The 26,213-nt window shown below is 41.7% G+C and overlaps 2 protein-coding genes across 3 annotated transcripts in view; one reads left to right on the top strand and one right to left on the bottom strand.

Moving 5' to 3' along the window:
- Positions 1–15,212, top strand: part of ARG2 (arginase 2) — a 34,372-nt gene extending 19,160 nt beyond the window's left edge. Inside the window, exons 3-8 of the mRNA XM_003901954.5 lie at positions 5,684–5,861; positions 9,161–9,320; positions 10,181–10,275; positions 10,458–10,562; positions 11,542–11,678; positions 14,218–15,212. Coding sequence (XP_003902003.2) covers positions 5,684–5,861; positions 9,161–9,320; positions 10,181–10,275; positions 10,458–10,562; positions 11,542–11,678; positions 14,218–14,423 — 881 coding nt within the window. The 3' untranslated portion in view covers positions 14,424–15,212. The remainder of the gene's footprint in view (positions 1–5,683; positions 5,862–9,160; positions 9,321–10,180; positions 10,276–10,457; positions 10,563–11,541; positions 11,679–14,217) is intronic.
- Positions 10,621–26,213, bottom strand: part of VTI1B (vesicle transport through interaction with t-SNAREs 1B) — a 28,159-nt gene continuing 12,566 nt past the window's right edge. Inside the window, exons 2-6 of one of the 2 annotated variants that reach the window (XM_003901953.4) lie at positions 25,643–25,701; positions 22,633–22,824; positions 19,647–19,820; positions 17,003–17,064; positions 10,621–14,981 (exon numbers count right to left, since the gene is read on the bottom strand). In XM_003901953.4, the coding sequence (XP_003902002.1) occupies positions 14,885–14,981; positions 17,003–17,064; positions 19,647–19,820; positions 22,633–22,824; positions 25,643–25,701 (584 nt within the window). In that variant the 3' untranslated portion in view covers positions 10,621–14,884. The remainder of the gene's footprint in view (positions 14,982–17,002; positions 17,065–19,646; positions 19,821–22,632; positions 22,825–25,642; positions 25,702–26,213) is intronic. The other variant, XM_021941903.2, reaches the window with a different exon arrangement.

The following is a 26,213-nucleotide window of genomic DNA, read 5'->3' as shown; positions in this document are numbered from 1 at the left end:
ATCCATTTCCTGTCTCTGGCTTCTTTCAGGGATTTACTCACTAGCCCTGAAATAGAAGTGCTGTTCACAGATATTGCTAAGGTCAGGTAAGGCTGTTTTGATTTCTTCCTTACCGCCTGGTTGCATCATTCTGTTGATGCACTTGTGTTCTTGTTCCACTCTGACAGAGCCTGGAGAGGTTTATCAAGGCCAAAGGTAACATCTGGGGCCTGAAAGATCAGAGTGTAGTACTCGGTGGATTTTATTACCAGCACTCAGGAGAGAACCTACAAGGCTGTGCCAGTGTATAAACAGTAAGTGAAAAATGAGAGCCTTTCACATTGCTTCCAAATCTGTTTGACATGAGAACTTCCTTGAAGTTTCAGGCTCCTCTTGTCCTACAATGTCCTCTTAAAAGAGAAGAAAGAGCAGCAATGAAACACTAGGTCTCACCTGACCTGGACTTACAGATGAGCTGACTTGATGCACAGTTAGAGAAAGGGAAAGTTCCCTCAGGCATAACAGCCAGACACATATTCCTTACACATTACAATGTTTGCATTTTTCATCATTACCCTAAGCTTCATGAAAAATTAGCGAGACCATTTCTTATGACCTATGAACCAGAAGAATTTGCCACAGCACCCTGATAAAGAAATAGCTTTAAGGCTGGGCATGGTGGCTCATGCCTGTAATCCTAGCACTTTGGGAGGCTGAGGTGGGAGGATCACTTGAGGTCAGGAGTTCAAGACCAGCCTGACCAACATGGCGAAACCTTGTCTCTACTAAAAATACAAAAATTAGCTGGGCATGGTGGTGCATGCCTGTAATCCCAGCTACTTGGGAGGCTGAGGCAGGAGAACCCCTTGAACCTGGGAGACGGAGGGTGTAGTGAGCTGAGATCGCGCCATTGCACTCCAGCCTGAGTGACAAATCAAGACTCTGTCTCAAAAAAAAAAAAAAAAAAAAGGAATAGCTTTAATATTACCCAGTTCATCCTGCTCTTACAAAATGTTAACGTCCCATCAGCCTCCTCACTCCTCTTAAGGAAAAAAACTGTAGCAGATGGGTTACAATTCATGTTTTCTACAACAACATACTAGAACCAGGATTCAGATAATCCTAGGACTAGGGTTCTGTTCTACCAGTCCTTTGGGTACTTCAATACTATTGGCACAGTGGGCATTAGAGGAGAAAGCTCTTAAGAGGTGACATCAGGCTGGCATATATTTGTTGATTCAGTTCTGTAATTAGAATAGTTTAACATAAATTTGTAATCCTAGAGCAACTTTCATATTTTGTTCTTAAAGGTTATGGCAGTAGAATAAAAAAGTACTGTGGCATAGATTGCTAGCTATCCACCAAAATCCATTCTCACTCTCTTCTGGACATAAGCTAGACCTGCATTTGCTGGCCAGTGCCAAAAGTGAGCAGGAGTAATGTGCCACTTTCAGGCCAGAGTCTTGAAAAGAGGAGGTGTGCTTTCTCAATGCTTTCTTTCTCTCCTGCTGCCTTGAACCTGGAGAGACCTAGACTTAGCCACACAGATGGCAAAGTCCTAGATATGGGAGCCACAAGCCAGGTCTCTGAATTACCGCATAAAGGAAAGCCTCCTGCTGACCTGGAATACCTACCCTGGATGCTAAACGAACAAGAAATAAACTGTGTTTCAGCCACTATTTGGGGGGAGTTGCTATGGCAGTTAATTTACTCTAATAACCTTACTTAAAATAATATTATGTATTATGCTTATAACTAGGCCAGGCATGGTGGTTCACACCTGTAATCCTAGCTCTTTGGAAGGTCATGATGGGAGAATTACTTGAGCCCAGGGTTGGAGACCAGCCTGGAAAACACAGTGAGACCCTGTCTCTACTAATAATCCAAGAAAAGGAGAAAAAAATGATTAAAGTCTAAAAGGATACAGTAGTAAAACTTGGGGAGTAGGTTTGGGACCTCTGTTATACACATTATCATCCAATTTTACAGAGAATTTCAATTGCCAGTAAGGGAAGAGGGGGAAGAAAGCAAAACAGTGCAAGTACAAATTATTTGTCATAGGAGTTCTTCTTTGACGCCCCTGATCCTCAGTGAACTTCCTTTGACTCCTTTAGGACTCATTGTCACAAGTCCTTACGTGGCACTGAAACTGTGCAGATTATAGAGCAGAGTTGGTTCTTCCTGAATATTCTAGGGGGGCAAAAAAAGAGCAGAGTTGGGAGCAGGAAGGTAGGCCACTCAGGCAGGGCCTTTCAAGGTATTAATTCCTTTAGAGGGGGCTGGCCCTTAGCTTTGTGGATGCAGAAACACAAGGTTGCTGAGTGCATAGCTCATCGGGCTTTCAGACCCACAGACTCATGCTAATGGTGCTGGATCAACCTAAGTGCCCATGCATAATTATGTGAAGCAGTAGTCCTTCCAGCGTCCACTGTCTAGAAGCTCTTGCCCATATTAAGGCATGTAGGAAACCAACTGAATAGCCAGAAGGCTGTTTGGTGAGATGGCATCGGAGTAAATGGAGTTGGACAATGTTGACAGAATCCACTACCCAGGTTGGGAATTAATCTGATGAACCCCCGACAGAAGTTAGTACCCTTCTAGCACCTGTAATGAGAGCAGAGTGATGGCCTGAATTAGCGACCAAAATCCTATGAAATTCAATCTCTCTTCCTGGGGAATATTGCTGTAAGATTGCCAAATTCTCTTTAGGTTCATTTTTTAGGCTTTGTGCAGCTTTTTTCTAATACAAGTGAGTACTGTTTTCTCTCACGTTTATCTGAGTCTACATCCTGGTTTGCATGATTGGACTTGGGTAGTCCCCAAGTTCTGTGACATATCCACTGGATTGAGCACTTTAATTCCCCTGTATTTCTTCTTGGTCATATGAGGATTGAATGAAAGCACTTGGCAAATAGTTCTGAAAAGTTAGTTAATATTATTTAACTCCAGTTTGGGGCCTTTTATATGACTATTCCTTAAAGTGCAATGACCAAAATATAAATTTATAAAGAGTATAAATCTGTTATAATTGTACACCTAATACTATAAATCAGCAGGCATACCCTGGTGTCTTACATCTAATAAGAACCTAATGGTTGATGTGATTTAAGGAGAGTGCTGAGATAAACATGGAGGTGAAAGTAGAAACATCCAGGAATTGTCCAAGATCTGTGCAGTAGGCTGGGCGTGGTGGCTCATGCCTGTAATCCCAGCACTTTGGAAGGCTGAGGCAGGCGGATCACTTGAGGTCAGAAGTTCGAGACCAGTCTGGCCAACATGGCAAAACCCTGTCTCTACTAAAAATACAAAAACAAATTTACCGGGCATGGTGGCACACACCTGTAATCCCAGCTACTCAGGAGGCTGAGGCAGGAGAATTGCTTGAACCCGGGAGGTGGAGGTTGCAGTGAGCCAAGATTGTGCCACTGCACTCCAGCCTGGGTAACAGTGCAAGACCCTGTCTCAAAAACAAAACAAAACAAAAAGTCTGTGCAGTCCAGGATTGAGTTGTCAACAGAGTAAAGACTTGATATTGACTTGAAGGTTAATTAAAACTTTCATTCTCTTAAGTCTAAAGTATCTTCTCCATATTTTGAGATTTGGTGAAGTCCATAATGACTTTACTCATACCTTTTTGTCTTTTTTTTAATAAAAGATTTTTATAGATGTTTTATTTGGTTCACATTTTTCTCTTGGTTCACAATGTCTTTGGCCTGTTGTCATATTTTTCTCCTCCTACCCCTGCCCCCGCTACCTTTTTATCTAGTTGTCTGGATCTTCTCCAGGTCAGGGCCTTTTATACGACTATTCCTTAAAGTGTAATGGCCAAAAGATAAATACAGAATTCTTGCTGTAGGTGTATCTTACCTTTAAGAATAGGTCTGGGTGACACAAGGGCTGGAGAGGAAAAAAAGAATAGAATAAAGTTTTCTGTCTTGTTTCCAATATCTCTTGGTAGCAATTCCTTGGTTGGCCTCATGGGTTTTTGTTACGGTCATTTTTTATTTTTATATTTCCTCAGAATTTTGGCTTTGGATCGAGTTTGGGTTCAAGAGGTAAAGCTCAATATTATAATTTAAATTCATGATGAGTCTATGCTGCTCTTAATCCAAACCTTTAACACAAATCTCTGCCAATATTAAGATATGCCATGTCTACCTTGTTACTGCCCCTTCCCCAATACCGGGACCCTAAGAATACAATCTATGTCAATGTTCTGTTCTCTGACAGTTCAGATCCCTGTTTGATGGAGTCAGATTATTTAGTTCTCACCCTAAATGTAGCATCCAACTTAGGTGGGAAAATATTCAAAGCTGTGAGAATATAGCACTAGTTCTTAAAAGTGCTGGACTCATGAGGAATTCCTTAGGAGACAAATTGCATAGTAAAGGATAGAGGTTGAGCATCCCTAATACAGAAATCCAAAATCGGAAGTCTTCCAAAATCTGAGACTTTTTGAGCACCAATATGACATTACAAGTTACCCTGAACACACTGTATTAATGGTATGTCATATTTTCTGCTGTTAAGTACCTATGTGTGAAAAAGCAAGAAAATTACTGCCTATCAGTAGCATATAAATTCACAGTCAGGAAGATGGTGATGCCAAACAATCAGATTGTCCACATGGGTGGCTGTGATAGTGACACCTTTGTTTTCTGATGGTTCAGTGTGCACAAACTTTGTTTCATGCACAAAATGATTTAAGATATTATATAAAATTACCTTCAGGTTATGTGTATAAAGTGTATATGAAACCCAAGTTTTGTGTTTAGACTTGAGTTCCATCCCTAAGATTTCTCAATATACATAATGCAAATATTCCAAAATCTGAAAAAATAAAACAAAAAGTCTAAAACACTTCTGGTCCCAAGCCTTTGGATAACGGGTACTCAACCTGTACAAACTCTGGAGCCAGATGGCCTACATTCGGATCCTGATTCTGGCACTTAACAGCTGTGTAACTTGGGTGGTTACTTCTCTTTGGCTTCAGTTTCCTCATCCACAGAATAAGCACATTTTAGTTGCCTCACAGAATTGTTCTGAGTCTTAAATAAGAATATATGTTGAGCAGTTAGAACAATGCCTGAGATCTTGGAAATAATCAATAAATGTTAGATATTTCTTTTAGGATGTTTCAGATTGGCTTTTCATTTATAATATATTACAAAATGTTAATTTCTTGGCCAGGCATGGTGGCTCATGCCCATAATCCCAGCACTTTGGCAGTTCGAGGTGGGAGGATCAGTTGAGGTCAGAAGTTCGAGACCAGCTTGGGTAACATAGCAAGACCTCACTTCTACAAAAAGAAAGTTAAAAAAAAAAATGAGAATCTCTGTGTATTTTTGCTAAATTAATAGTACTTAATTTCCTTTAAAATTGTTGGTTCTTAATTTTCTTTAAAATTGTTGGTTCTTTTTGATATTTTACTTCTCTATCACTCTGGGATATCTGAGGTCTAACTCTTAACCATTTTTTTATTGTTGGGTTAAGTCAATTGACATCTCTTAGTTCCAGTTTCCAACATCTGCAAAACTATTCATAATAGGATCAAGATAATCTTCCCACAATCATTTGACATTTTAAATTTTGCTGTGACAAAATGATTATGATGTGTACTTTGTCACATATTATCATTGTGGCCCAGGCTAGTAAGAGTTGGAGATAGCACAAATACATCTTGCCATCCCTCATTTGTTTCCAGGCTGCCACCTAAAAGACTTTGGAGATTTGAGTTTTACTCCAGTCCCCAAAGATGATCTCTACAACAACCTGATAGTGAATCCGCGCTCAGTGGGTCTTGCCAACCAGGAACTGTCTGAGGTGGTTAGCAGAGCTGTGTCAGATGGCTACAGCTGTGTCACACTGGGAGGAGACCACAGGTAAGCCGGGAGCCAGGGGTGGTGAGGAGCTGGATTACATGGTGCTTTGGGCTCATCATTTAGCTTCTTTACCTGTTTCCTTATCTGGAGAAAAATACTCTACAGAATTTTTAGGGTAGATATTAAAATAAACAGCATTTAAACGCCTAAGAGCCTGAGCTGCTGAAGGGGCACTGTGGCTTTCTTTGTATGACACATTGTATAGTAAGAACATGTACATTCAGACACAGCAAGTTCAGAGGTTCACGTGCCTAGGCAAGGTTCCTAGGCCCTGTGTTACATGTTTGTCTCCTGGGAAGCTTTCTTGAGACACTATCTTTTGACTTTGGAGAATCAGAAAGGTCCATTGATGGCTGAATTTGAGAGTTTTTGTTAGCATTTCTGCTAACAGAACTGTTAGAAATCCCCTTTGGCATGTTACTACATTTTCTTTCTTTCTTTCTTTCTTTTTGAGACAGGGTCTGGCTCTGTCTCCCAGGCTGGAGTACAGTGGCATGATCTTGGCTCACTGCAAACCTCCACCTCCTGGGCTCAAGTCATCTTCCTACCTCAGCCTCCCAAGTAGCTGGGACTACAGGTGCACACCACCATGCCTGGCTCATTTTTGTATTTCTTGTGGAGAGGGGGTTTGGCCATGTTGCCCAGACTGGTCTTGAACTCCTGAGCTCAAGCGATCCTTCCACCAAGGCCTTCCAAAGTGCTGGGATTACAGGCGTGAGCCATTGTGCCCAGCCATGCATACATTTTCTGCCTCCACAATATGCACCCTAGTGACTCATGCAGTCAGTCCTTTGATCCTGTCTCCTCCTGAATCAGCATGTACTTGATTGAGCACTGTTCTGATATTTTCTCAGCAGTGCTACAGATTGTAGGAAATTTGTGATATATTAAGGCCTAGATGAAATAAATATACATGGAATAAAACAACAATATTGAATTCTACAGAATTTCAAAGGAGAAAGAGATCAATCTGGACTAAAATAGATTTCACAAGGGAATGTGATTTGAACTAAGCAATGAAGGTCTTTGGTAGGAAAAAGGCACTGAAGTACTAGGAGTATTGAGCACTCCATACATATTCTCAGTTCATCCTGCTAACAATGCTATGTGGTAGATATGGTTTTATCATTTACTGCTGGAAGCACGTAGGGACAGACATATGAGAACTTATCCAAGATGGGCACAGTGGTGCATGCCTGCAGGCCCAGCTACTCAGGAGGCTGAGGTGGGAGGATCGCTTGAGCCCAGGAGTTTGAGGCCAGTCTGGGCAACACAGTGAGATCAGTTCTCTTAAAAATAAACAAATAAGAAAGAAAGAAAACTTATGCAAGGTCTAGAACCAGGAAATAGAGCTGGAATTCAAATCCAGTGTGACTCTTCTGGTGATTATTTTCCCTGAGGTGCTGAGAGAGCTTTTCAGATCACTGAACAGAAATGAAATCTTTGTTACATCTGGTGAAGCAGGTAGATTCCTCCTTGGGAGGAAAAAAAAAAAAAAGACTCAGGTTGAAGAAAATGGTCACACCCCGGTTCTCTACTGAGATGACAAGGCCATTCAATTAAAGTAACCAGTGGGCAAGTCTCCTGCCTCCTTTCTCAGTGTGGTCTCTGGAAATTTAGTCTGTCTTCTCATCTGACTTCTGGTCAAGTCTCACTGTTTGGGGACCCCTGATCAATGTGATTACCAGAGATCTTGTTTTCTTTTCTGGTGGCTATCTGTATTGCAGCCATGTTACTGATTACCGGCTCAATGTTAAAACCTAGGCAATCTGAAATTCTAGAGAGGAAGGGATAAGTGCATAACTTGAACAGCTGTTGAACATTTTCAAGAAGAGGCATTTTTAGGTCACTGCTCCTTTTATGTGGTATAACATATATTACTACCTTAATCATCAAAGCAACTCTGATTTACACAGGTCAAGTATTATTATTATCCCTATCTCATAGAAAAGGAAACTGAAGTCTGAAGAAATTAGATGCTTTGTTTTCAGTCACACAGCTCTTCCTGGACTAAAACTCTAGTATTCTGACTTAATCCACTGCCTTTTCACTAGACCATGCTATTCCTCAAAAGACCCAACCAGTGTGGGACATGGAGCCTAGAATAGTTGTCTCATGCTATATTGACCAAGGATGGTTGAAGTCCTAAGATGCTTAAGCTGCATTTCCCATGTATGTCAAATTCCTTGGTTACTGGGAAGCTCTCCCACATTTATTTCATCAGGTGTATTCTTAGAATTGAGACAGGACAGTTGGCTAATTTAAGCAGAGCCCAAGGACAAGGAAAAGCAAAAACAGAAAAACACTTTTAAGAATATTTGAGGCCGGGCATGGTAGCTCAAGCCTGTAATCCTAGCACTTTGGGAGGCTGAGCTGGGTGGATCACTTGAGGCCAAGAGTTCAAGACCAGCCTGGCCAACATGTTGAAACCCCATCTCTACTAAAAATACAAAAAATTAGCCAGGTGTGGTGGCATGTGCCTGTAATCCCAGTTACTCGGGAGGCTGAGGCAGGAAAATAGCTTGAACCCAGGAGGTGGAGGTTGTAGTGAGATGAGATTGCGCCACTGCACTCCAGCCTGGGCAACACAGCGAGATTCTGTCTCAAAAAAAAAAAAAAAAAAATTGAATGCCATGCTAATATATATAAAGTAACATGCAATAAACCTTTTTACTTAGTGATTTTTTACTTAGCAAGCAGGTAGATTTAGTGGTCTAAATGAGGTATTTAATTGGTTTACCCTGTTAATGTCTCCAAGAGCTTTTCTTTCAGAGTTTGGTGAGTTGTTACCTATAGACCATATCATTTACCAAGATTTATTTTCTTTTTTTTCACTTTTGGAGACACGGTGTCACTATGTTGCCCAGGCTAATCTTGAACTCCTGGGCTCATGTGATCCTCTCACCTCAGCTCTCTGAGTAGCTAGGATTACAGGTGTACACCATCTTGTCTGGCTTAACTTGATTTCATTCATTGAACAAATATTTGAGGTACTTTTTTGAGCCAGGGCTAATGGATGAAATTACGTGGATTTGCGGACAGCAGTGACATCTGTCACACTGCAGGGTAGCCAGTCACCAGCTTGGAATCTCTAGGGCTTTATATTTCTTCCTGTCTAAATCACTCAAGGTTAATCTTTGGGAACTACAACTACAGGTCTTGCTTCACCCAAACCCAGCCTCCGTCTAGGCCCTGGCTTTGCCCTGTGGAGAGAGTATAAGTTGTTTTGGCTGAGGACATTTGTTATTGGTCATGTTTGCCAAGCAGAGGGCCTTCAAGATTATATTTGTTCTTTGCAGCCTGGCAATTGGTACCATTAGCGGCCATGCCCGACACTGCCCAGACCTTTGCGTTGTCTGGGTTGATGCCCATGCTGACATCAACACACCCCTTACCACTTCATCAGGAAATCTCCATGGACAGCCAGTTTCATTTCTCCTCAGAGAACTACAGGACAAGGTCAGTGGGCTGAAATGAAAAGAAAGGTGAATGCTTGCAGGGTTTTGTTGGGGTTGGTCTAGTTCAGTAAGATTGTGGTGAAGGGTGGGGTTGAGTGTGGATTACCACTCCTTCATTTGTTCATCACTATTATGGACCAGGCAGTCTGCCAGATGCTAGGCGTATAAAGACTAGGACATGGTCCCTGTTCTTTGGGGGGGGGCTCATAACCTTGTAAGAAAGCAAGGAGGGATAGTAACTATAGCAACTGGTATACCCACAGCCTGAGGACTTCTTGGTTAGAGGCTCCCAGGCCATATTCTCAGACACACTGATCTAGAAGACAAATAAAACCATGATGACCTCTGGGTAACATTTTCCTGAGCAGCTCAGAAGCTATGGGAGTCCCTGTTAGGCATAGACTAGACTCTGTATATCCCTCCCCTCAGTGAGAGACCAAGTCAAACCAGGACACTACAAAGATTATTCATTGGGCAGAAGTCCTGTGTCGGCTGTTGGCCAACTTGAGATGGCAACCAGGTTATGCTTCAAGAACCAATCTGTAAATAAGTCAGTAATGTGCAATGGGATAGAAAAGGGCTAATCAGCAGTATTCCTGCTACTAGGTAAGTTAATGAGAAACCAAGACAACCTTAGAGATTTTATTCTTCGTGAGAAAGCACTACTGTTCCTCAGCTGCCCTTCTGAAACATTTCCACCTTGCATCACTTCTCCTTCCCCGAGGAGTGTGTCCTGTGTTGCTCTAAACTTACCCTGTGGGTGGCAGAAGAAAGTAGATTGCATACCCAGGAGGCACATGGTGATGATCTTGGTGAGACCAAGAATTCTTGATTAATCCTGTCCATTCCTCCCTTTCATAGGTACCACAACTACCAGGATTTTCCTGGATCAAACCTTGTATCTCTTCCTCAAGTATTGTGTATATTGGTCTAAGAGACGTGGACCCTCCTGAACAGTAAGTTGATGCATTTGGCTGAAGTTTAGGGCCCGTCCTAGCCAATTATGTTCCATTTGAAAGGCTGATGCTCGACTTGGTCTATTGTAGGTCACTACCACAAACCCACCCCCTCCCCCAAATATGCATTTATTAAAAATGCTCTTTAAACTAAGGACTCCTTCCTTTATATCTCATCACAGTTTTATTTTAAAGAACTATGATATCCAGTATTTTTCCATGAGAGATATTGATCGACTTGGTATCCAGAAGGTCATGGAACAAACATTTGATCTGCTGATTGGCAAGTAAGTAACTGTAACTGATGTCAGGGCAAACCCCCAGTGGGCAACACACTTTAGCCTGTTTCTTGAGGACAGCAGCTTTACTTTTAAAATAAAAAGCAAAAACATACACATAATTTTAAATAGTTCAGAAAGGTAAAATATGAAACACAGGTCATATTCTTCCTCTGGGGTTTTTGGGAGGAGGCTTCCTCTAAATCATTGCCTAGATCTTCTGTCTCAGGAATTTTTCTTGATCTCCATCTTTAATGCTTATCTTCTGAGATGACAAGCATTTATTGTTTCAACTGTCCCATTCTTCCCAGTCTCACGACTGTTTCATATGAGTTTTATGTTAAGCAAATCTTGGCAGTGTAGAAAGATGGCAGATGAATACTAATCAAACAGTAGTTTTAAGAGCATTTTCCCAATACCAACTATTTACTTCTGGGTGATTAATGTCAGAACTGTTATCTGGTAGCATGTCATTTCGTAAGCTGTTAAGAAACTTAGTTGTTAGCTTCAGCCTTTGGATACTGGGGCTATAATGAAGTTAGAAATGGAAGATATTAAAACTGCAGACCTAAAATTAGAGTTTACTTCAGCTGCTGTTAGGTTCAGAGAATAACAGCAGCCATAACCTACATCAAGCCAATTTAAATTAGACTGTATCAGAGCCCAATCTCATCTAGAAATGAAGAAATCCCTCTATTGACAGTTATTAGTGTAAGAAGTTCTAATACCCAGGGTAAGGCAGAAACATACATGAGAGTTAGTCTGTCTGAGGCATGCAGAACAAATGGCAGTATCATGAAGTGGTAGGTAGGAAGTTAATATTGCCAATCTCAGTAACTTCCAAGAATAGAAAGCCTGGAAATGTATTAATAGCTTTATTAACAAACTACCAGGACTAATAGCAACAAAATCAAGGAGTTGCAACCATGAGAAGGATGAGTGTCTAAGCACAACCAGTTAAGTATTATTTTATTCTCTTCCTTTCTAGGAGACAAAGACCAATCCATCTGAGTTTTGATATTGATGCATTTGACCCTACACTGGCTCCAGCCACAGGAACTCCTGTTGTAGGGGGACTAACCTATCGAGAAGGCATGTATATTGCTGAGGAAATACACAATACAGGTATGTAGCAACCAGGTCTGCAGCCTGTTAACAAAATAGGTAAATATGCTGGAGTCTCTTGCCTGCAAAGGATCTTTTCTGATATTCCACATCATTGCAGAGTTTGTTTTTGCTTGAACTTTTGTAGCTAAAAATTATATGGCCATGCTAATAAAAAGGACTACTTTAGAGTCATGCTTGGACATGGCTCTTGCCAAATTACACTAAGGTAATAATGAGTAAAAAATTGTTTAATTGTTAATAATTTAAACATTAAATACCAGAATAAATTGTCAAACTGATGCAGTTCTTTGTGTCTGAGTTATCTAAAGACAGATTAAGATAAGAAGGCAAGACCAAGACTGTAAATTGCACTCTAAGAGGTTGGTTCATTGGGAGTTGTGAATTTGGAGTTAAAGCTGATCTCTTGAAGAAATCTGCAAATTGGACAATATCTTGGGTCCTTTATGTAGGGTAGGTCTTGTACTAGAGCCTGATAGGATCTCCAATAAGGGGGATACAGTTAGATGAGAATGACTGATGGAAAGAGTACTAAGATGAATTCTACGTTATCAAGACTGGCTACAAGACTGGCTACTTTTCCAAAACTCATACTTGTTTGCAAACAGTTTCCATTTCTGTCAGAAAGCTTCTGGTTTTAAAGCTACTTCAAATGACCTTTCATTCCAAAATTTAAAGAACTACCAAATCATACTGCTTCAGTAACCATCTGATGGAACTACGCTATGGATAGAGACCCCAGATTGAAAGGTTCGGGGCTATAGAGAACCATTGACTAGATGGGATAGAAACTGACATTGAGAAATGGTCTCCTTAGTGCCACAGCCTGCTAGAACCTTAGGCAGTATAGAAAGGCAGGTAGTATCTGATTCTCAGATCTGCAATCTTAGATGTTGCCAGTGGTCCTTAGGTTATTGGTCAGAGAACCTGGGAGTTCAATTCTCTGCTTTGCTTCCTAAAAACACCACTTTAGAGCAGGGGTTATAACCTCTAGCACTTATACGTGGCAGCGGCCATGGCTTGTTTCTTTGTTCCCATGCTACAATATTTTACTCCAAAAGACACTCATGGGGCTAGGCACAATGGTTCATACCTATAATCCCAGTACTCTGGGAGGCCAAGGCAGGAGGATTACTTGACCCCAGGGGTTCAAGACCAGCCTGGGCAACATAGTGAGACCCTGTTTCTACAAAAAATTAGCCAGGTGTCCCAACTACTTGGGAGGTTGAGTCTGCAGTGAACCATGACTGTGCCACTGCACTGTTATAATGCTGTCAACTAGATACCTAAAGCAGTTTGCTTCATTTAAAGGGTGGCAATAGTCTGGAAACATAAGTCATGTATGTATTTCTAATACTACAAACCTTGATTACCACTTCTGGGATATGCTAAAGGTGCAGGTTTAGTCAGTAGAAATCAAGAGACAAATCAGGAACACAGGTCCATGTGCAGGAAATGATGGAAATGCTACAGTAATACACCTGTTGGTTGCAGTTTGGCACCATACACTCAACTACACATTGCTAATAAGGGAAGATGCTGAATGGACATATGGCATTGAGCACATCATGTACTATAGTGTAATATCAATAAACCATTAGGTACATTCGCCTGTGTTTCCAGACTTTATGGCCACCCTAAATATTCTCAGATACTTGTATTCCTGAATACTAGCTTGTTCAGATCATGCTTCATCCAGAATAACCAACTAAAAAGTTAATTTCTACAGAGCAATGAGGCATTTAGAAGGGTGAGCATGTTAGCAGGTCTGGATAGGTTCTTCTGGTTTAAGCTTCCCTTCCACTTGCTCCAGGCCAAAGGAACAATACTGAGAACTTTGACAGAAGTTCTCAAACCTTAACAGAAGGTAACTGGAGTCCAAATAAAATAACTAACATATGGCTGAATCTTCTCTTGATCAAGTACAAGATACTGGGTCAGTCTGCTGGGAGACAAAAGATGTGTTAGATGTGGAACCTGCCTCCAGAGCTCAGGCCTGCAGGGATGAGAATGAGGCTTGCAGTAATAACTACATTTCAGGGCATATGGTGTGGTGCTCTAACAGATACAGATAACACATTAGAGTTCAAAAGTGGGAATGGAGTTTAGCTAGTCAAAGTGGGAGATTTCCTCTGCCTTCATACTTGATTCATTTCCAGGCAGGCATCTGGAAGGTTCCTAGTCATACTGGAGATGGCATACATTTTGCCAACAAGCAGGATGAAAACCTCCCCCACCCAACACCAAGCCTTTTCCTTTTCCGAAGGCCTGACAATTATGCCTATTATGTTAGTTGAACAAAGATGGTTTATTTCGTTATCTTAAAGGTTTCTTTTAATCTACTGTAGCATAACAGTGTTTTAACTTAAATTCACGGCCAAGAGGATGAGGTGCAAGGGGCTTCCTGAAAATAGGTATTTTCTACTACAAAACGGACTCTTGTTTTTACCTTGGCTTGTTCTCCCTGTCCCAGTGGGATGACCCTCACTGAGAGTAGTAGCAAGGGAATTTGAGGTTTTGTCACACTTTGTTCCTCCAGGGTTGCTGTCAGCACTGGATCTTGTTGAAGTCAATCCTCAGTTGGCCACCTCAGAGGAAGAGGCGAAGACTACAGCTAACCTGGCAGTGGATGTGATTGCTTCAAGTTTTGGTCAGACAAGAGAAGGAGGGCATATTGTCTATGGCCAACTTCCTACTCCCAGTTCACCAGATGAATCAGAAAATCAAGCACGTGTGAGAATTTAGGATATACTGTGCACTGACATGTTTCACAATGGGCATTCCAGAATTATGAGGCATTGAGGGGACAGATAGATACAAAATGGTTGTCTGGGTCAATACTGCCTTAATGAGAACATTTACACATTCTCACAATTGTAAAGTTTCCCCTCTATTTTGGTGACCAATACTACTGTAAATGTATTTGGCTTTTTGCAGTTCACAGGGTATTAATATGCTACAGTACTATGTAAATTTAAAGAAGTCATAAACAGCATTTATTACCTTGGTATATCATACTGGTCTTGTTGCTGTTCCTTCACATTTAAGTGGTTTTCCATCTTTCCTCCCTCCTCCCACAGTTTGGCTACACAGTGCATCCCTGAACTGTTAGCCCACAGCAGCAATATGCTTATTCCATCCACATCCCTAACATCATGCATTCACAAGGTCAAAGTTCTGGTCCACAAACCCTTCCCTATAGAAGTTCAATGGCTGCGAAAGAATTTGTAGTAAACCAGGCCTCCCAGGATGGCAAGCTCCAGTAAGATGATAATGGAAAGCAGCAGCTTGTTGGTTGTCACTCTACAAAGAGAAGCAAAGTGGGGAGTAGTCAGAAGTTTGGATAACCTTCCTTCTAAACATTTTGGGGTTAGACCTGGAACCACAGCTGGATACTCTGAGGCTATTTGTTTGATCACACAGCCACTTACCAGGAAATACTCATAAGGTTCTTTAGCTGTCATTTAGGGATAATACTGTCTACCTCACAGAAATGTTAAACTGAGACAATAAAAACCAAAGCATAAAAATGGATTCTGAAATGTGTTCAAATGGTAGTTACTTCCTTTAAAAATAGCTTTTCTAGAAAGACGGGTTAGCTAGAAAAAGTAATCATATATACATCCAGCTCAGGATGGGTCCGGCCCTAGGATAAGTAACTAGAAGCCTGGGTAATACCTTTCAATCCCTTGGAAACTTCTTCCTTCTGCCCTGTTTTTCCCTTTGCTCTCCTATCAACCCAAATGGATATGTTATAAAGGTAGTATAGGAGCTTAAAAATGTTACTATATCAACCCAAATGGATATGTTATAAAGCTACTATAGGAGCTTAAAAATTTTACTATCTGTTGTTTACACGAAGAATCCAACCTCTAGTTCTCATGTTCACTCTAGGTTTCTCCCTGTTCCACAAGGAATTTATCACTGTAGGAAAATCCCACCCCTCCTGCTAGTTCCATGAGTGGGTTGTAGTTTTGTTTCATGCTAGGCCACCTGTGCCCAAGGTCACGTACAATACCCTCTTACCCCCAACTTCAACCTCAGTGGCAATATTTCTGCCCTGGATTTGTCTGTTAGCACTCAACGATTTTGGTTTTTATTTTTGATAAAGACTACTTTATTGGTGGCAGTTAGTACAATTCAAATTTTGATCCTCAAAGAAGGACTTAGTTATTTATCAGACTAGGAGTCCATAGAGAGCTGAATGAAACTGAATCAAGTCACTGCTGTGATGACTGAAGTCTATCCTGTTTCTTGGGAAATGAAACCACAGTCAGCTGATGCATGGCATATGCTGTTTCACTAATTGAGAACCACGGTGGCTCTATACAGAAGGTCATCAGCTCCACCACCCTTTAGATGCACTGGAATTCTGTTCTTCTCCTGAAACAGCTTGTGTTTTCTAGACCTTTATTTTCAAAATGCCTGCGTGAAGCAACGCTCATGGTCCTCTGGGCAACCTGACAGTGCCAGCAGATTCTGCAGCATCTTGGCTCAGTTACTGCCCACGAACCCTGACAACTCCCCAAGGGTTTTATTTTTAAAAGTCTACTTCTTCCCTACAAGACAGAACTTCCAGAAAAGGAGCTGACTCCCATGAAGGGCAAGCAGAGCCAAAAGCAAGTACTATGCAGGTGAAAACTGCTTTCTAATCAAGATTTTACAAATATATTTCTTTTTTTTTTTTTCTTTTTTTGAGACGTAGTCTCGCTTTGTCCCCCAGGCTGGAGTGCAGTGGCGCCATCTTGGCTCACTGCAACCTCCGCCTCCTGGGTTCAAGCAATTCTCTGTCTCAGCCTCCTGAGTAGCTGGGATTACAGGTGCCCGTCCCCATGCCCAGCTAATTTTTTTGTATTTTTAATAGAGACGGGTTTCACCATCTTGGCCAGGCTGGTCTTGAACTCCTGACCTTGTGATCTGCCCGCTTCGGCCTCCCAAGGTTCTGGGATTACAGGTGTGAACCACCATGCCCGGCCGAGATTATACAAATATATTTCAAGGAATAGGAAGCTGTTATTCCCATGTGTTGCCTTCTCTAAAGAACATTAGCTGTGATTAAATATCTTTTCAGTGGAGAAATTTTTCACTGCTCCAAGTCAAAGCAGTATATACTTTTAACAAATGATTTTATCCTGAGCTATTTAATTATTCAAGACCATATTCCTTAGTGTATTTATTCTGGTCTGTTGGGTGGTACTGAGTATATGGGGACTATGCGTCAGCTGCTGAGGTGCTTTATTAGGACCTTCGTAAGTCACTATTTTAAGCTTTTTGGTTGAAAGCCATTGAGTTAAGAGAAATTTCATGACTTTAATAAAACTTACTTTCTGGACATTGAACGGAGAATCTTTCGACTTTTGCTCAAGTTTTCACTTGTGTTTACCAGCTGAGAAGAGAAAATAGTGATTATTTCCCTCTTTAAAAAGTATACTCTGTACAACTGAATATCCCTAGATTAACACTAGGCATTAAGGAATATATATTGAAAAATTCCAAGAAATCAAGCCAATTTAAATGATGGCCTTCGAGTGTAAGTAGAAGAACCTGGAAACGACAAGATATTTTAGTACTCATTAAGTAGGCTTAGGAATCATCTTCCTAGGTTGCTACTGGGAATGGACTCCTGAGACTGAGCTAATCTTCTACCGTGGCTACTCCAAAAGGGAAGGCTTCAAGTGTAGCCAGCAGACTGGATAGCCAGTGACTATAGAGCAACTAAAGATTTGAATTTCATCAGCCAAATTCCAGGACAGCCTCTTGAGTTGGCATTTGTTTTTGTAGGCTGGCCGGTTACTACTTTTGGGATCTGGTTATCTTTTTTCTTTACCCTCTTAAGAGACAGTTGCATTGAATTGTGAAAAGAACCTCCATGTAACTTTCAACTGCCTGCTACTAATCTGGACAGCTGGAGGATATTTCACCTCCAGCAGATGGCTACCTGCCATCTGTTCCCATTCCCCAGTGGCCTTGGTAAGCTGACCTCTCAGCTCATTCCGTGGCTTTTATTTCTTTGAAACAGGGTCTCGCTCCGTCACTCAGGCTGGAGTGCAGTGCTGCAATTGCAGCTCACTACAGCCTTGACCTCCCAGGCTCAAGCAATACCCCTACCTGTCCCCAAGTAAGGTGGGATCACAGGTGCATGCCACCATACCCTGCTACTTTTTTTGATTTTTAGTAGAGATGAGATCTCACTATGTTGCCCAGGCTGGTTTCAAACTCCTAGGCTCAAGCCATCCCCCCACCTCAGCCTCCCAAAGTGCTAAAATTACAGGTGTGAGCCTGGCCTCCTGGGCTTTTAAATTCAACCAATCTACCTGGTATGTTCAAAAACCAAAACCCACACAATCTGAAAGCAAGTTACATTCTCCATAGCTTTCCTTGAATGTAGTACTTTATTGTGAATTTTCACTGAAGAGGGCAGGCACTACTCTGACTTAATGGAGAATTGTAGCTACTAAGAAAATCTACTCAAATCTTCACACTAAGCTAGTATTTTCCTGTCCAAATCTTGGCCACAGTATGTTTTTCAAATTGATTTGCCTTCTGCTATTAAGAATACAGCATTCAATTGGCAAATTGTACTAATTTAAAAATTCCAGCCGGGCACAGTGGCTCATGCCTGTAATCCTAGCGCTTTGGGAGGCCAAGGTGGAATGATTGCTCGAGCCCAGGAGTTCGAGAGCAACTTTGGCAACATAGTGAAACCCCGTTTTCACAAAAAATTAAAACAATTAGCCAGGCACAGTAGCACATGCCTGTAGTCCCAGCTACACATGAGGATCACTTGAGCCCAGGAGTTTGAAGCTACAGTAAGTTCTAATTACACTGCTGCACTCCAGCCTGGGTGACAGAGCAAGACCCTGTCTCTAAAAAACTAAAAAATTCCTACATAGGTTAACTCATTTATGGAAAGGAAAAAATAAATGAGTTATTTTTCTGAGGCTCTCAGAGTGACAGTAGACTAGAGGTCCCTGATATAGTCATCATTTGGTTTAAATATTTGTTTTCTTTCCACAACGATCCAGTTTACCTTACTGGATAATCCTTAGAGACTTTATTCCCTATTACTTTTTTTTTTTTCTTACTTTTACTTAGATAATAGTAAAGGGTTAGAGTCCAGGACTGAAGCATAATTTATAAATCTATAAACTGTGGTACTATTTTACGAAATCTGGAAAATAGCCTTGGCTCTAAATGACAGGGTATAAGTAGATGATGTTTTTGTAAGAATAGCAGAATACTCTATTAGATGTGTGAAAAATTAAAATCTCAGATTGGAAGCTTTGAATCCTTAAGTGCCTTTTGACATATTATTTCTCTTGCCAAAGAGAGAATACAGCCACTTTATCCTTATTAATTTCTGTAATCTTATAAGTGTAGAAATCAGGTTTCTTCCATCTTTTTTTCCCTTCACTGAAGCAAAAATTTCCAATGATGTCTAATTCTTAGGGGTAAAATTGCTTCTAAGGGAGATCTCTCGGCCAAGCAAACTAAAAATTGAGCAAAGCGGCCAGGCACAGTGGCTCATGCCTGTAATCCTAGCACTTTGGGAGGCCAGAGCGGATGGATCACCTGAGGTTAGGAGTTCGAGATCAGCCTGGCCAACATGGCGAAACCCCGTCTCTACTAAAAATACAAAAATTAGCTACGCATGGTGGCACATGCCTGCAATCCCAGCTATTCAGGAGGCTGAGGCAAGAGAATCGCTTGAACCCAGGATGTGGAGGTTGCAGTGAGTGGAGATCACGCCACTGCACTCCAGTCTGGGTGACACAGTGAGACGCTATCTCAAAAATAAATAAATAATTAAAAAATTAATAAATAAAAATTGAGAAAAGCATAAGAACTTAAAAAAGACTATTCCCTGAATACAGAACTGCTGTAGCTTTTGGTCTTAGTATGGTTTCCAGGTGCAGTGGCCCCCTAATTTCCCCATACTTGCCCCTTTCCCTGTCTGCCCAGACTTACTCTACTCTTGGTGCGTTCTAACTGGTCTCGTTGTTCCCCCAGCTCTTCTATGATTTCTGAGCCAATCTGGTCGGTCTCCGTGGCAATCCGATGAGAACGTTCAATACTTTGGGTGGCCCGGTTCAGGCTTTCAGTGCCTTGCAGAAGCATTGCCCTTTGAGACTGTAGCCGATTCTGAAAGGAGTATGGAAGAGAAATGTTAGACTTTTTCCATTATAAATTCATTGCCAGCATATTCCTCATGACCTTCCCCATGTTAGAAAGAATACAGTGAGCAATAATTTTCATTCCTTTTAAGACAGAACCAAAGAAGCTAATGATTCTTTTCAAGGTCACAGACTAAAGCAGAACCTGAAATGAATCAATAGATCATAATACCCCCACTCCACTGTCTTTTACACTTACATGAGGCAAGGAAAGATGGATTAAAAATACTGGAGCACTTTCCCTGTGTTTGTGATGAATCTGAACTGGTTCATGTGTCTCCTGGACTATCAACTTCTGAAAGGTGGCAGCCCAGATGTGGGAGCTACCTGATTAATGCATATAGCCTGTAACTTCGATAGTGCTATGAGCAAACCAACTAAACTCCGCAGCCCTAGAAAAAGGTTAATTCACTGAAGATTCCCACTTGACTGGTACTGAGGACTGAAGGACCATGAACAAGCTATTCTGTTCTTTGTTTTAAGCCTCCAGCACCTGGTATTTCCAGGTGGTCTCCCATCCAAGTACTAACCAGGCCTGACTTGCTTAGCTTCTGAGATCAGGCAGGTTCGGGGTGGTATTGCCTAGATGACTACAATTCTTCTTTTCAGCATCTAAAGAAATTTTGTAGAAGTCTGAGACACTACCACATTCTGGAAAAAACGTATGTGGTTACCCTCTTGGTGAGCCCCAAAAAGAACTTCACCTAAGGTCAAACAAAAAGCCTTGAGGCTGCCACACTGGGGGTGATTTGGTCTCAGGGAAATTAGTATCTGGGGCTTGAGCAAGCTTCCCCATCTGCCCTAATTTCTCAACTGCCCTAATTTTCTAAATCCCCACCGAAGTTTTACTCCACCTGTAATCCTAAACACAGACAGCATGAAGACAAAAGTAGCCTTGTCAGGCCAGAATTAACAACCACTGACAGAAATGGAGGCAGCTCCAAGTTCTTAGCTGTTCAAAGCGCGCGTGTGCACACACACACGCACACACACACACACTCAAAAGGAACCCAGCTCACAGAGGCCTATTACAGAGCAGGTGATCACTGGCAGGACCAAGAAGCCAAAAGATTGGCTCCCAGAGCAGAAGTAGCAAGAAGCATTTTCTTTTTTTCCTTTTCTTTTTTTTTTTGAGACGGAGTCTCGCTCTGTCGCCCAGGCTAAAGTACAGTGGTACGATCTCAGCTCACTGCAGCCTCTGCCTCCTCAGTACAAGCAATTCTGCTGCCTCAGCCTCCCGAGTAGCTGGGATTACAGGCAGCTGCCACCACGCCCAGCTAATTTTTGTGTTTTCAGTAGAGACAGGGTTTCACCATGTTGGCCAGGCTGGTCTTGAACTCCTGACCTCAGGTGATCCACCGGCCTTGGCCTCCCAAAGTGCTAGGATTACAGGCATAAGCCACCGTGCCCGGCGCTCTGTAGCATTTTGACTTAATAAATGGCATACAGACCAGCAGATGAGGAAACCACTGAATGAGGTTCAAATAAAATCAGTTAGGTTAGCACAAAGGAAGAAGGAAAAAGGTTTTCAAAATAAAAGATGCAGATTTTCAACTGAGTAGGCTAAAAAATGACCAAGAAAAGATCAGATCACATAAATGAACTTCAGACAGATTTGGAACAATAACTTTACTGAAGGTATAGATACCTAAATTATGTTTTAATAATTTCTGAAACTCATAATTTTAAGGCAAAATTGTTTGGACTTCCTCCCCAACTTTGGCAACATGACTAAAGTCACTTTTACAACTCCCACTTTCACCAGCTCCACCTGCCTGCCTTTTTTTCCAGTCTCCCTTTAAGTGATCTTCTGTCAGCTTCTAGTCTGTAGTGATCCCTCGTGCATCCATTTGAAAATTTTAAATACTTCATTCTCATGCGGTCTAGTTTTGGCATCAGCCATGTCAAGCCAATATCATTCTGAATGTCTCTTAAACTATAATCAGGATGCATCGTGAAACAGGATTTGTTTAAAATTGGAGTATGAGCCTTTCTACCTCTGTTCAGTCTGGACTGGTGGGCCCCTTTCTATTTCTCTGCCATGCTACTTGCCAGAGAATTTCTACTTTGTGTTGTGTTTGTGGAAGACAGACCAAATGCAGCATATTTAATCTTTCAGATGTTTTATTCCTTTAACAATCCAGCTGCTCTAGATGGTTTCAGAATACAGATGTTCAATTAGTCCAATTTTATAAATCAGAATCCTGAAAGCCAGACAGGCAGTCTGGCTCACTTTCCATTACCACAGAATAAAAAGATAGAAAGTTCCTTCTCGAGAAGCGTCCTGCATTGGTTACTGTATCTCAGTTGTTGGGCCATCTTGACATTAAGGTAAAGGAAAGTTTGGATTGATTGTGTAACAATATTCTGATAAATTAGAAACCTAACTGAATTTTCCAGGCATACTTGAGAAAGTGATTCTAAAATTTATATGAAAGAATAAAAAAGATCAAGGAGAAAAGAAATTAGATCAATGGGTCAGAATACAGAATCCAGATAATAAGAATAGGTAACACTTATATACTAGTACATACAAAGCACTGTTTTTTTTTTAATTGTAAGACTGTATTATATTAAGGATAAAAAGAAATCTAAATATGCATATGGTTCAAAAGGCCTGCATTAAATAGAGCAGATACCAAGGGGATAACAGGACCTGGATGCAAAAAAGAGGATAAGGGTGAAAAAAATGAAACAAGAATCTAGTGTACATTGATAACATGAAATACCCTAACAATATAGGCCCTTAAGGAAAAAAAAAAACAACAGCTAAAACTTACCATATGCTCATTCTCTAGAGCATATATGCCATATTTCATGTCTCCTCGGCCTCCAGGTGTGGCTGTCAAAGGTGTGCTTCTCACCTCCCGATGGAGTTTAGCAAGGTCCTTCCGGTAGTTTCGAAGCTTAGACATCATGGGGTTACGGAAAGACAGGGGTGCGTAACGTAGTTCCTCCTCCATCTCTGCCAGCTGGGAAGGCAGAAAGTAGTGAGTGGATAGCCTGGTTCTTCCTGCACTCATTTAGAAATATGCCTAGTTTGGACTAATCAAACTACTTATTTATTTGGACTACACCAAGCAAATAACCATATGCTCCATGAGGCAGGGACCATGTCTGGCACGTTCCTCTCATTCTGAATGCCTGGCGTACTGTCTAGCAAGCACAGAGCAGGCCTTCAAAATATATGAACTGAATGAATGAATGGAAAAACAGGAAGTACTTTATAGCTTACTAAACATTTTTATATACATTCTCCATTTAATCCTCACAAGTCAATAAGGTAGGAAATGCTCCATTTCATATAAAAAACTTAAAGAAACCTGCTCAAGATTACACAAAAAGAAGGAGTCCGGGCCAGGCACAGTGGCTCACACCTGTAATCCCAGCACTTTGGGAAGCCGAGGCAGGAGGATCATTTGAGCACAGCCTGGGCAACATAGCAAGACCTCATCTCTATTTAAAAAAAAAAAAAAATTAAACAGAAAAGGAGTCAGGGTTCAAAATCTTCAAATTCTCTCAGCTCTCTTCAATATACCAAGTTTTTAGCCTGGTATGATTGAACACTGCCATCAAAAAGTGCTTTGAAGTCTACCGTACTAAAAGTGATAGGGGTCTGGCATCAGGGTTCTTCCCTTCTCCTGCTCCTCTTTCTGAAAATCAATTAAGTTTGTCTAGAGACAACCAGGGGCCTACTCTAGGGCAGGGCGCTTTAGGGGAATCAGACTTCTATTTTTCTGGGATAAGTAAAATATAACACCTGGACATGTTCACAAGAGGCCCTAAATTATTTTCATCTGCCTGGAATGGTCAGACTAGGATTATTACTTTTGTTGAATTTAGAGAAAACAAGTATCTGAGCATCAAACAAATCAGTAGTAGGTAGAAGATTTTAAAAATGCTACCAAGGCAGCCGGGCGCGGTGGCTCAAGCCTGTAATCCCAGCACTTTGGGAGGCCGAGACGGGCGGATCACGAGGTCAGGAGATCGAGACCATCCTGGCTAACACGGTGAAACCCCCGTCTCTACTAAAAATTACAAAAAACTAGCCGGGCGAGGTGGCGGGTGCCTGTAGTCCCAGCTACTCGGGAGGCTGAGGCAGGAGAATGGCGTGAACCCAGGAGGCGGAGCTTGCAGTGAGCCGAGATCCGGCCACTGCACTCCAGCCTGGGTGACAGAGCAAGACTCCGTCTCAAAAAAAAAAAAAAAAAAAAAAAAAAAAAAATGCTACCAAGGTATTAACTGAAACAGGAGAATGGCTACAAACAGGTATCACGGATATGCCCAGCTGCACATAGGTATTAAGAAAAGCTCCTAGTACCCTCATTAGGAAGAAGATAGTTTCCACAGTCTGGTGGCCTGGTCTTTCTTAAAACAGATGCAAAACAGAGAAAAGGATGCAGATATGCTTCCTTCTCAGAACTTCACTGTGATAACTGGGAAACTGAACAAGCAAGAAGGAAGTTCGCTGGCCAAAAGAGAATTTTTTTCTTTATCTGCTCTGGGGTAGCAAATACAGGGGCAATTATTTCTGCAGAGTACTAGCAGCGACCAGAATTTTGGCCCCAATCTTAACGGGTTTGCTGAAGCTAGAGTATAATGAGATGGAGTCAAAGAACTCTTGCTTCCATAGGGCTGGAGCGAAAAAAAAAGAAAAGCCACAGGTGAAGAGAAGCAGTTATTAAACTGTTCAGTAAACTGAACCAACTTCTGACAAACTTTGGGTGCCAACTGAGACTCATGCATGTCTTGCCTGAGGTACCAAGTCCAGTTACTATGTTGTCTTTTAAGGCAGAAAGGGACATGGTTAGAATTACCTCTAAACTACATTTTCTGTGACACTAAGTTTAACAAAGAACAGTAATTTTTTTTTTTTTTTTGAGGCAGGGTCTTGCTCTGCCACCCAGACCGGAGTGCGGTGGTGCAATTGTGGCTAACCACATGCTTGACCTACCAGGCTGAAGTGATCCTCCCACCTCAGCCTCCTGAGTAGCTGGGTCCGGAGGCATGCACCACCACACCTCGGTAATTTTTTTTATGGTAGAGATGGGGGTCTCCCTAGGTTGCCCGAGCTGGTCTTGAACTTCTGGCCTCAAGTGATCCTCCAACCCTGGCATTTCAAAGTGTTGGAATTACAAGCGTAAGCCACCACACTGACCAGTAACCTATCTTAATGGCCAGCTCTTAAAAACAGATTTTAGGCTGGGCACAGTGGCTCATGCCTTATAATCCCAGCACTCTGGGAGGCCGAGGTGGGCAAATCATGAGGTAGGAGATCGAGACCATCCTGGCTAACACGGTGAAACCCTGTCTCTACTAAAAATACAAAAAATCAGTAGGATGTGGTGGTGCCCGCCTGTAGTCCCAGCTATTTGGGAGGCAGAGGCAGGAGAACGGCGTGAACCCAGGAGGTGGAGCTTGCAGTGAGCCGAGATTGCCCACTGCACTACAGCCTGGGCGACAGAGCAAGACTCCGTCTCAAAAACAAACAAGCAAAAGAAACAACAGATTTTAAAAGATTGCTTGGGTAAAAGTATGAGAATGCCCTCACTACTCACATCAGCAATATATTACCAAAGAGTCATATTTCACGAGCGTCTTCAGGCTTTATCCATTTGTGTTTGTCAAACCCCCTCAACAACCATCCCCATCAACTGGCTTCATTTAGTAAGAAATAGTCAAAATCAAGATCAATGGACAGGAACAGTTAATCTGTGATCAGTTCATAGCATTACTTCTGGAAAAGACCAACACCAGGTAGAAGAAACAAAATTTGTTCCTTGTTCTCACCGTTTCATTTGCTTCCTGTTGCTTTTCATCAAAATCCCTGATCAACTTCTTCTTCTCTTCTAGAAAAGATAGATAAGTTTCAAATGCTTATTACTATTTCCACACATTTGTAAAGGCCATTCCCTCTGCTTAGAATAAGCTTCCTATGGTAGGGCGTGGTAGCTCATGCCTGTAATCCCAGCACTTTGGGAGGCCAAGGCAGGTGGATCACGAGGTCAGGAATTCAAGACCAGCCTGGCCAACCTGGTGAAACCCCGTCTCTACTAACCATACAAAAATTAGCCGGGCATGGTGGCAGGCACCTGCAATCCCAGCTACTTGGGAGACGGAGGTAGAGAAATGCTTGAACCCAGGAGGTGGAGGTTGCAGTGAGCCGAGATTGCGCCACTGCACTCCAGCCTGGGCGACAGAGCGAGACTCCGTCTCAAAAAAAAAAAAAGAATGTTTATCAATAGTGACTCTCTGAAACCCCCTACCTTCACTCCCACAGTGAAGCACTTCTATGTTAACTCGTATCTACTACTTTTCTGCAAAACTAAAAATTCTATCCCCTCTGCTTGCTGGGAGACTG

This window comes from Papio anubis, chromosome 7 (assembly GCF_008728515.1).
Source record: "Papio anubis isolate 15944 chromosome 7, Panubis1.0, whole genome shotgun sequence".
NCBI lineage: Eukaryota > Metazoa > Chordata > Mammalia > Primates > Cercopithecidae > Papio > Papio anubis.
Note: the sequence above shows the minus strand (reverse complement) of the source record. Positions and strands in the feature narration are given on the sequence as shown.